This window comes from Trachypithecus francoisi, unplaced genomic scaffold, assembly GCF_009764315.1.
Source record: "Trachypithecus francoisi isolate TF-2019V2 unplaced genomic scaffold, Tfra_2.0 Lachesis_group1, whole genome shotgun sequence".
NCBI lineage: Eukaryota > Metazoa > Chordata > Mammalia > Primates > Cercopithecidae > Trachypithecus > Trachypithecus francoisi.
The window spans coordinates 110,151,255-110,163,390 of NW_022681454.1; the positions used below are offsets into that span (position 1 = coordinate 110,151,255).

The 12,136-nt window shown below is 33.4% G+C and overlaps 1 protein-coding gene across 33 annotated transcripts in view; it reads right to left on the reverse strand.

Annotated features, from left to right (window-relative positions):
• Positions 1–12,136, reverse strand: part of CAMK2D (calcium/calmodulin dependent protein kinase II delta) — a 322,125-nt gene that overhangs the window by 41,280 nt on the left and 268,709 nt on the right. For 11 of the 33 annotated variants that reach the window (XM_033215075.1, XM_033215078.1, XM_033215092.1 and 8 more), the window contains exons 14-15: positions 5,819–5,860; positions 3,346–3,394 (exon numbers count right to left, since the gene is read on the reverse strand). In XM_033215075.1, the coding sequence (XP_033070966.1) occupies positions 3,346–3,394; positions 5,819–5,860 (91 nt within the window). Of the gene's footprint in view, positions 1–3,345; positions 3,395–5,818; positions 5,861–7,867; positions 7,928–11,117; positions 11,151–12,136 lie in introns of all 33 variants that reach the window. The other 22 variants (XM_033215067.1, XM_033215066.1, XM_033215076.1 and 19 more) reach the window with 3 other exon arrangements.

Here is a 12,136-nt window from a genome sequence, read left to right on the forward strand (position 1 = left end):
TTTTTGGATAAAACATGCATTTATGTTGGGTTTCATTAATTTTTCCTGATAGCTATTGTATTAAGTAAGATAAATGGGCCTACATTATAGCACAACAAGATTCATATAAAGGGTAGGAAGCAGTATTTTGACTCTGACACATTCAAATCTCTTGAACATGGCTAGTTCACAAAGAGAAGCACGTGGAACTTAGGTAAACAGAAGGGATTCAATAAATATTTGCTGAATGAAGAAACAGCCTAGACACAATTCAAAAGTATTACACAGACTGGGGCCATGATTTCTCAATGGAAACTAATAAGAAGAGCTGAAGAAAAATGGGCTTTTAAATCCTGGCTTTCTAAGGTGCTCCAGACTGAAGAACCATTAATCTCTGACTACTTTTGCTTTCTTTTATCTTTGAGAACAGCTGGCCCGTCTGCCTTTACCCACTCAAAGAGGCCAGAAAGAAAAACTCTGTTGTTAGTTTACCTCATTTCTTCCTTTGACCAGGTCACCACAGTGTTTAATCCCCTCTTCCAGCAACTCCACGTTTCTTTACATTGGAGAGGACACAGAAGCTGTCCCTGCCAGGTTAGTCCTTGGGGATGGGGCAGAATGTGCACTGTCTTGGTATGGGAGGCATGTGACATGCTATTCAAGGAATCATGTGCCATCATAAAACAACGTACATCTAGGTGCTGGTGTTAGATGCACTATATCCGAGGCAGCCAGCAGCAATGGGTAGAGCATGTGCTCGCATGCAGAAGTATGTATGCGGGCATGCCTTTAAGAATATGACAACAAGTGTGGTGTCTCACTGATAACAATGTTGTCTACAGAAAAGAGAAGGTTGAAAAGTATGTGTGTGGAAGACACACAATTTTGTAGATATGACATGGCTTTGTAGATAGGATACAGTTTTGGTCAGATTATTTAACTGATAGTATTTGTGAGTTCTTGGATGTTAGTTATAAGATGTTAGATATGAGTAAATTTGGGTTTCAACAGAACTAGACAATAAACACATTCCCTACCAAGCTACTGAGAGCCACAGAGATTCTAAAGTAAAAACGAGACAGCATAATTATTCACATATAGGGTTTTTCTTGAGGACCACACACTGATAAATGGATTCTCACACAAACAGATAATCAGCATAATAAATAATTTAAAATCATTTAAGACCACTGTATGTACCACTTGCCCCAGTAAAAATGATGGCGCCTAGGCAATCTTTCAAAGTGTCTTCTAGTCTTAAAGGTTTCTGATATCATTCAATATTAAAAGGGTTAGTCTACAAAAGGCTGTCTGGGTCTTACAGAGAAAACAAATGAGTCCTAATGAGGTATGGCTATGACATTTTTGGCCAGATCCACACCAGTAAAATTAAGCAGAAACTTAAATAATGTATTTATGAAGGGAATAAACCAAAGCACTTTGGGTTAAACGAGCAACTGGACATTTCTTTTGATCGCAATATGATGCTGAATTTCTCTAATACTTGTTGTATCTAGACTCAATGTATCTATAATACAAATACTATCTCAATTTATGAAATCCCAGAGGCAAGATGAAACCCATATCATTGTTATGATTTGAACTGGAGAACTGTTTTCTAAGAACTGACATTATTATTTCATTTTATTAAAAAGAAATTACAAACTACAAGGTAACACTGACAGGAACTCTGTTTATACATTAACATTTACATACATTAATAGCAATGATCCTGAACCAATACTTAGTACAGGTGAATGCCAAATTCAGGTGAGAAAGACCACTTAATAAAACCCTTCTCATGATCACGTTCCTTGGCAGATGAACTGCATATAGTGAGGTGCTAGTATTCTCCTAATTTTATTTAGTTATTTAAAGATTCCATTTCTCCAGTGGACAATGAACAAGTTTTCTTAGTCATGCTCAAGGGAAGAATGTAAAAAGTCATATGAAACATTTAGCTTAGCTTAAAGAGCTAATGAATCCAAAACACAAAGATAATGCTTCCTGAATCACTGGGAAAGCTAAATGGCTTGTCTATTTATTTGGCTAAAAAAAAAAGAGAATATTTCAATCTAATATGACTGGTATAAATGATTCATAAAACTACTTCAGTTCAAATTTTAGCTTGTGAAAGAGTGAGATGAATAGAGTTACTAAATAAAATTCTTGACACAGCTATCTACCTTTCCACTGTAAAAAATAATGACTGACTACCTCTAGCAGAGTTAGGTCAGTGTGCTTAGTTATATAAATAGAGAGTACACTTTAATAGCATCAGCTGTTCTATTCACACAAAAAGGAAAAAGTCAGCAGAACTGACTGGCAAGTTGTGATCTACAGCCATTTTTATTTTCTAAATTGACCCCATGTCTCCTTGACCTGAGAATTTCCAAGTCCTTTATTCTAAAACATGAATACAACTTTTCAAGACTTTATCGTATTAATGCTACCTTTAGAATTAAAGCTTATGGTGATACTATTAGGTAAGTAATCTTTTCAGATGAAGTTTAATTAATTTATGAATCATTGCTCCCAATTTATATTTCTTTTCCTTTAATATTTCTGTTTCAAATATCCTACTGTTACTGCTGTTTGTCAGAATGTCTTCTAGATAACTGGTCTACAGAGATTGTAGTTATATACAATGAATTACAAAAACAACATAAAACTGCAAATGCAATTAATACAAAAGTAATACTTCTAAAATAGTGATGTGGCCAAAGGAAGTGACCTAACTGTAAATGTGTGTTCAGTATATGTGTGCAGGAGCACTGAGAAGATATCTGTAGAAACACTATCAATGACTCATACACGTAGCTAAAAGAACCTTGGCAACCAAAGTGAATGGAGGTCAAGAATATCTTTGGAATGTACACAAAAAACTAGGATAAAAAGGCGGCCAAATAGAAAATTCTACTGATACTTATTTGAGATGACTAAAAGTTAAAAAGTTATTTTTATACTGTATCCTTGAATATAAATTGTTTTCCAGATAAGTTTTATGAATGTACCCAATGTGAATACATTTTATATTACTTTTTGACTGACAAATTTATAATTTGTTATGTTCCTATAACTAATAACTCATTATTAGTTGTCATTACTGCAATGTGCTAGAATATGCTACATGTCTACAGTTCAAAATATACAAAAGAATATGTGGGAAAAATGACAAAAGTAACATATTGTTGAAATAATTATATACTTATAACAATATTTTTTTACTCATAAATAAAATATTTTTGTGTTTTAGGATAGGCCTACTTCCTAAACTTATTAGTTATTTGAAGCACTTTTTTTTTCATGTATATATATATATATGAAGCTCTGAGTTAGGATTTTCCATTTCTGGTTAAATCATACCTTTCACATCTTCATCCTCAATTGTTGTATTTGAACTCTCAGTTGACTCCTGATGAGAAGAAAACACATTTTTAGGTTGCACCCAATGAATAGCTTGATTTCGTCTTTAAAAGTTGCTAGTGACATACATATCATGCAAAATTCTTCAGCAGGCTATGTGCATATGCTGACATGCAAATGGACAAACACATTAAGTGGTTTTTAACAGAAATAAAATATCTGATGCTGCAAACATTTCAAACAGGGAGTACTCTGGTTGCCTAATCTCCGAAGCTGTATAAATCCAGGTGATTTGTAGGAGCAGCGGAAGTATGCAGTTTACTTTAAAAACTGTGTAAGGATGTGTTTTGTGTTACAGTGCCCTACAAGGTTTGCTTTTTCTGTGTGTTTACAAGCAACTGAATATGTTAGCCGAATGAATTTGAAACTTAAAATAGCAAAAAATTTTATTCTCAATTAATTAATCAATAAGAGTACCTTCTTTGTGTCAGGCACTATGTTAAGGCCTGTATGCTTTACTCCTTTATAAGGAGAGAAAGCATTTCACTGCATCATTTGATGAAGAAGCTAAGGGGGTTAAGTTGAGATATGCTGAAAGTACTTTTCAGAAGAATTTTCATGTTTGTCCTCAGCACAATGGAATTATAATGAATAATTTACTTTCAAGGACAATTAGACTTTTTTCATTCTTTTCAAAATTAGAAACTGGCTGTTATTGATAAGAAACCTACTTCCATAATAAAAAGACAAAGTTCTTTCTTTGTAAAACTACAAATTAAGTGGAAGATGGTTAAGCACACTTAAAAGTACACTGTAACTGCCAGAATTAAGATATATTTCTTAAAATGGTATGATAAATGTGTTCATTAATAATATATGAATAAAATATTTTCTAGCAAATACATTTTGCAATATTCATAAGAAAGACATAGTTTTCTACTTGGAATGATTTTAACGCTAGAGCCAAAAATAACTGGAAACAAACTTCCAATCAATAGCTCAGTAATGGAAAACAGATTCTGGAAAATAATGTAAAAACCAGCCAGTGTCATTTTAGAGATTCAGTATTCCAAAAAGTGATCAATTTATATAAATATCATATATAATATTTAAACCAAGGGAAAAACTAATTAAAGGTGTACCCAGAGTCTCCATACACACAAAACCAAAGAAAGGAATCTTCATGCATTTCTTAATGTGACCTAGTATTCAAATTTAAGCTGTAAATGAAGGTAAACCCATGCACTGTAAAATTAAACTAATTCATGTAAGCAAGAAATATCATGCAGTAACTCTTACAAATGATATAGCTAGAACTACTGAAGTGTCCATTCCAGCTGTTATGCTCGGCGTTTCATTGGCTAATGCTATTAAAAAAATTGTTCTCATATGTGATGGTCCCGACTACCTCAAGGCTTTTTGGGACCTAGACCATTTGCAGTGTCATGACTATAAAATAAATCTCATATTAAAGAACATAACACTTCATGTTTTTTACTTTAATGGTTTTAATATTGATCAACTACATGTTAAACCAGAGAGGAAATGTGTTTTCTAAGTCTTAAGATAAAATGTGCTTTCTAAGTCTTAAACATCATTGATAAGAGTATGGAGAAGATGTATGACTATATCTAGTATTTGAGAAAAGTTTAGTATTTTTTTCTTCCCTTAGAGATACAATAATGTATGAAAAGTAATAAATTGGACACATGGAATAAATTCAGAAAAGGTCTTTCAGCCTATAGGCATGTATGCTAGTGCTGTTATTTAGTTAACATGCTATACAAATAATTTATAATGTATAGGAAAAAATTAGTCTTCTTTCAGGCTAGTTAAATCCCTGTTACTGGAATATATATTACTCAACAACAGACATATTTTACAAAAAGTGAAACTCCCTGATTCTCCTCAAATTCATGCCAAATAACAACAACAATAACAACAACAACAACAACAACAACATCATCATCACCAACAGGGAATTAAGAAACAAACAATAAAAACAAAAACAATCCCACTCTGACAACAGAATAGAATAAACCGCAAAAGTAACACTAAAGTTAAAAAAAAAACCTATGAAGTCAAGTTGATATTTTTGAAGACAATGGAATGATATTGCCAGAAATTCTAAAATACCATGCACAATGTATCTACAGTACAAAGCACAAAGTCTTGGGAAAAAAAAGTGACCAGATGGAATTGCTTAAGACACACAGTCATCTTGACATAAAGACTTCATTCACGTTTAGCCTGACTTTGAGTCGGGAACGTTAGTTTCTCTTTCAAGATATCATTCATTTTTATTTGCAAGAAGTATGTCCACAGTTATAGACAAATTAGGCCCAAAAGGAAGTGTGGTAGAAAATGGTTAGAATTTTCTTTCCTATTTTTAGATAATGAATTAATTTTTTTGACTATCTGATGAGATGTATAGTCTTGTTAAAGCAAGATGATGTTGATTCTTTCTGAATACCTTGTTTCCATCAGGGTTGTGGATTACAGTAGTTTGGGGCTCCTGAGTGAGAACAAAATAGAGAAAGAAACAGTTCGCATTGGTAAGTACATTATTTCTAGTGTGAGGGACAGAGCAGAGTGAGCCAGCTGACAAAATGAAATAGTGACAAGAGCTAAAGCGATGTTAACTGCTGTCAGAGTTGCAGCTGACAAAATCTCTGATGAAAGATCTCCCTGGTGAGCCCATGAGATAGGAACCTCCCTACCCAGAAGCAGCATGCAAAAGACCTTATTCTTGATCAGCATTCAAACAAGGCTTTGATATTTAGACACTTGAAGAGGCACTCACTGTTTCACCTAATCCTATGCTTTCCTTTCCTCTTTAATGAGTGGCCTGTGAATGTCTGTCTCATAGAGAACTGCCAAGGACACTGGAGGTAAAACTTCGAGATGATTTCAAATTCTCGGAGAAGATATTTTTCAGCTGTATTAGTTTGAAACTTGATTATGGTATCATTAATATAATTAACACACAACTGAATACCCTTGTAAAATCTAGAACCATTGGACAACACTTAAAAAGAAGACTATACTAAAGAATCCATTTCAAAAGTCCATAAAAAATTTTAAGGAATATTTTAAAAGTTTACCTAAAGGGTTCTAGAACTAATCATGTAATCACTATAATTTGAGGCATATTGCTATTAAATCCTGTGTTAATTCATATCTAAAAAAAAACCTTCCACTTTATGGACTATATTTGGTTGTAAAGTCATGCTTTTTTATGAAGAAATTATTGGTTTTTCTATTGTTTTCTGTCAGAAAGCAAAGAAATATTACCAAGTAGAGAATAACACTCAAATAACTGATTTTAAAAAAAAGATGCAATATGCATACACCAGTTACATGCCTGGCACCTTCTTTATGTGATATCGGGGAGGTACTGTAACCCTCTGGGAGTTCTCAACCATGGGCACTCTCCCACCATTATAGTTTACACTGCTGCAATATTGAGAGAGAACATATCCACTGCTTCCATTCTCCCTTTCCCTTGGCTACAGCTGTGATCAACATTGTTTGTTACTAGTAGATAACCTGCTATCTTGATGTGTCCTTCTATTAAATGTTTTTAAATGGAGCCTCATAGTTAACGCAAGTGAAATGATTCCCTAACATTTTAAAATTTATTTAAAATAACAGCATGAGAACAGCGAATAATTGAAAAAATTTCTGAAAATCATAAATCAAAATATGAAATAGTTTAGGGAAAACGTTATGGAACTCAGAGAGCACTGAATGATGGTATTCAAATTCTGAATTTTAACATAATACCATCTCAAAGTGTTAGACTAATTTAGTTGTTAATTGTGTGGATTTGATTGAGATAGACATAACTGGTTTCCACTGATAATTCAAAGCTCTATTATTTGCAATTTCATTTTTTGGATTAAAGTGAAACAGTGACAATTTAATTTCAAACACAATAAACAAAAAGCTCTAAATTATCCAGTGCCTCTTTATCTCAGAAAGTGAAGTCTTACAAAGCCCTGTTGTGTTTTAATAAGAGGGAAACAAGAACTCTGAATAAGGTCTACTTTTATGTTGTCTAGCAACAATCCCATTAGCTCTCCTTGATGTCAGCATTTGCATCATGAAAAGAAGAAACCATTGTTTGCATAATCTAGAACTATCATCATCAGAAGAGCTAAGAGCAACCAAAGCGCTCTATTTTGAATGCAGCATGCAATAATTCCAACTACAGAGACCACAGCTATCAGTACAATGTTCAACAATGAAATGAGATAATCTCATGTTAGAACACACTGCTTGACAACTAACTTAACCAAAAAAATGAAAAAAAAAATGAACTTTGTCATATCGTAAAAAGCAAAAAAAACCAAACAAACAAAAAAACCCCAACATCCAATGAAATAAAATATTTATACATATGGTATCTATATAGTGAAAGCAAATGAGAGAAACCATACCACAAAAAAAAAAAAAAAAAAAAAAGAAAGAAAGAAAAGGTAAAGAACTTAAGAAGGGTTACAAAAGAGTCCAGGTATACCAGCGCCGGGGTAGGAATATTTTCTTTGGGGCTGGTTACCACGTTGGCTTTGTTGTTTATCTGTGGGTATGCAGAAAATAGAAACAGAGATGCCTTAAACCCCTTGGTAGCCAATATCTCTAGACGCAGCATGTCTACATGGAGATGTAGACATGAAGATAAAGAGCCACTGAAGATGAACGTGAGAGACATGGTGACGACTGACAGGAATGATGATCGCTAGTCTCCGATGGTCACACACAGGCTGGACCATGTCCGTGACGGTGCAATGAGAAAACAGACGTATCTGCTGTTGCTATGCCACCTTAGCAAACAAAGAACTGCTTCAATGGAGCTCCAATCAGGTTTCAGAGTATGAAATGAATATAACCATTCTCATACTCTTCAAGTGGATTCTGTTTCCAAGCTTCCAATTGTTCACTGTTATAAATACATTTCTTTCTTCCCCCATTTTATTCTTGAGCCTGAAGTCACACATAGACGATCTTTCTCTGGGGATCCGTCATTACTTTGCTTAGGAGCAATTAAATTATCCAATGAAAATTTAGGTCTTTGATAAAATGCTGGTGTAACAATAGCTTTTAAAAATGATAAGTGTAGATATGCTTTAAAAATTACATCTTCAATTATTAGTGGGGAAATCAAACTTTTTATGTTGAATGTAAAAGGATTTTAATTTTTACAGTTGTGTAAGAGGAAAATACTACATTTTCTGTCACAATGCTACTGCTATCACTGCAGAATATATTTGGTAATATCATTCCCTTGCTTTAACATAACTGGATTTGACTTTAAAGAATATATCATTACCACTGTGGAAGCTGTGTGGTAAAAGCAACTCAGAGGATCAATAAGTACTCTAACGGTTCACAGAGAAGACTCTTTGTAGACAGTGGCAACCAGAAACTACAACCGAGTCGGGGCACCAAGAATCAAAGACTAAAAAGTAATAATCAACATTCTTTTAAACTCATGCGTGACAACTTATATTATGGTTCTCAAACAAAAATGTAAGGTAACATTCATTTTCTTACACTATAGTATCTAGGTATTTTATTTATTATTTTCTAAAGGAATACACCTCCACTATTTTGATATAAATATATAAAAGGATGTAAAGAGAAACATATACTATATAAAATAAGTGAGTATCAAATGAGCATTTACGAGTGGTGACACCAGTTTAATTGTTTGGGTTTTCTGGGAAGTCTATACCTGATAACTATGTATCCTGTCAAAACTAGTATTGAGAGGAAGATAGAAAGTATCATAAATTAATTTAAATACGTAATATTTTTCCTTCATTTTCATTTCCATTTGTGTGATTACTAGTATCGTTATTTTACAATAAGCTGTGACACTGTGCTGCTTGACCTGCAGGAAAGGATAGAAAACTTCTAAACTTTCCTTTACTGGAAAATTCTATAAATGTTGTCATCAATCTATATTTTGCAGATAGTTAAAACCTTTTTTCCCTTTAAATCAAAGTGCACAGAATTTAACATGATATTGTGCAAGAGCCAAAGAGATAAGAGGTAAAAAGTCTATTAAAGAGGGATCAAAATTCAGTATTTATGTTAGTACAGGGTACGTGAGAAAAGAGGAGGGATGCACACACAAATAAATTCCTATTCGGGAAACGTGCTGGGCAAAACATAGTTGGCTTCCTGTCAAATGAACAGGGGCACTTATGGTTAAAGCACCATATGTATTTAATATGCTATATTTAGTTTATATCAGTGAATGCAAATGAAAGAAATATTCTGAGATACTTTATGTCTCTTTTGAGATATGATACTTGATTTTTTTCTAGGATATGGTTGCCAAGAACTGCTTTATTTTAGTGAAAATGTCCCACTTGCACACCTATGCATACAAACTTATCTATACAAGTGCACGTTCCCCCTCCCATACACACACATCTACACACATTTACATATAGATACACAGCATACACACACCATCATCTCTTCCAGATGAAGGCCATTCTGTCTGGGTGAGCCATTCTTTATTGTTAGGTATGGGAAACATGAGTTAAATGAATATGTGCCTCAACCACACTTTTGATCATGTTTAATGTGCAGTTAAAGCTTTTTTGTTAATGTAAAGATTAAATGATTTTTTTCTATAAAAAATATTTTGGAGGTATTCATAAGATTAATTTATTGAAAACTAATAGGAGAATTTCTAAGTAAAAGGCAAGAAGACATTCTTTTCAAAGAGTCAAATATAAAGCATGGGTTCGACCACAAATGTCTTTTTTTTTTTTTTTTGAGATGGAGTTTTGCTCTTGTTGCCCAGGCTGGAGTGCAATGGTGCAATCTCGGCTCACTAAAACCTCTGCCTTCTGGGTTCAAGAGATTCTCCTGCCTCAGTCTCCCAAGTAGTTGGGATTACAGGTATGGCCATCGCACCTGGCTAATTTCTGTTTTTTTTTTTTTTTTTTTTTTTTCAGTAGAGATGGAGTTTTACCATGTTGGCCAGGCTGGTCTTGAACTCCTGACTTCAGGCAATCCACCTGCCTCAACCTCTCAAAGTGCTGGGATTACAGGTGTGAGACACCACTTCTGGCCCATAGATGTCTTTTAAACATAACATACAAGAACTCCGGCACTTTTGTGTGACATAATTATTTTATGTTAATAGAAGCAGGGTGTTTTTCTTTTTTAAAAAATTATGAATCAAATAATCAAATCAGATAATTGTATGATGCACTGAATTACTCTTATGAGGCATGGGCAAGATATTCCTGTTTCTCAGGTGTTAAATTTATTGTTTTGAGGTTAATAAACAGTTCTTGTAAAGGTACTTAACTAGGATTGGTACATCGTAAGATCACTTTCACACCTTTATAAACTCCATGGTGAATGTTTTATGGTGTCGTATTAATCACTCCTATTTTAGCAACCATGAAGAACATTTAAAAAATAATCACAAGGTTTTTTTGTTTGTTTGTTTTTACTTATCACTATACAGACATTCATTCTGTCATGGTCTTTTTATTTTCAAAGAGAAAACTGGTCTTTGTTTTTGTAAAAGAGCAAACCTGTTAATATAACTATTTACATGTTTAACAAATTCAATTTCAGAGAAAAACAATATAATATGTAAGAGGTGTTTTGATAGTTGATTAACACTGACCTGTAATGGTCCTACACCCTCTCCACTTACACTATCTTAGGTAAATAAGACTTTTATTGCTAAGTGTGAATTTCACAGGAGGAGAAATCTGGCAGATAGAGATCCTCACCATCATCTGAACACTCGAACTGGACTTCCTTTTCTGAATTGACCAGTCAAAGAGAAAGGAAAAGAAAAAAAATATGACCGGTTGAATTTAGAGTATCAAAGCATGGAGTATAGAATAATTTTGTTTTTAAAGAGGAGCTATAAGTTGAATGGAAGAAAAAAGTTCTGGAAATGTTTTCTACATAAGGATAGTAATGAAAATAAATATCTCAATAGGAACTGTGAGCTCTCCATCACTGAATGGTACAGGAAAGCCCAGGAGAAGAAAATATTTGGAAAATGTAAGATACCACATTTCTACTATTGTAACATTGGGAAAAAGGCAGTCATCAACTATCATTCTTAAAATCTAAATGGAATAAACTAATCAGAATGAAGACAAAATTGCAGGCTGAGGAAAGCAATTGGTAAATGGAAATGGCATCCTAAAGGAAATCACAAACGCATAGTTATTAGTGCTCTGAAAATTTCCAAGTTGCACACAGACAGGTGGCAAAGAAATGACTGAGCACGAACATTTAAAGTGACAAATGATTTTCTATGTTATGTTTTCAATATGAACTGACCACCTGACTTTGGGTCAAATTCAAATGTTAGAAAATTAATTAATTCCCAAGAACGCTGAAGTGTTGATGAAGAATGTATGCATCTGTCCTTGGAAGAGAAAGAAAAGGATTAAAGAAATAAAACATTTAAGTGGTACTCTGAAAAGATAACAAACATCATTATGCACATATAAGATTACATTCCAACAAGAGTAAATCCCCTTGAAACAAAATACAATCAGGAGGAAAGAAACTGTATTATTTCATTTAGAAAGCCAGAAAGTAAAAATATCCTGCTGTTACTTTTCTTGCAAAATTTTTCTAATATTTGTTCAGATCATTCATCTTGAATATATCTCAACACCTTATGATAGAAACACAGGAATAATTAAGACCTTTATAAAAACTGCCCAAGCAGATTAATTTAGACATTTGACATTCTATTTTCCATACCCAAATGTGAGTATTTTTCAGG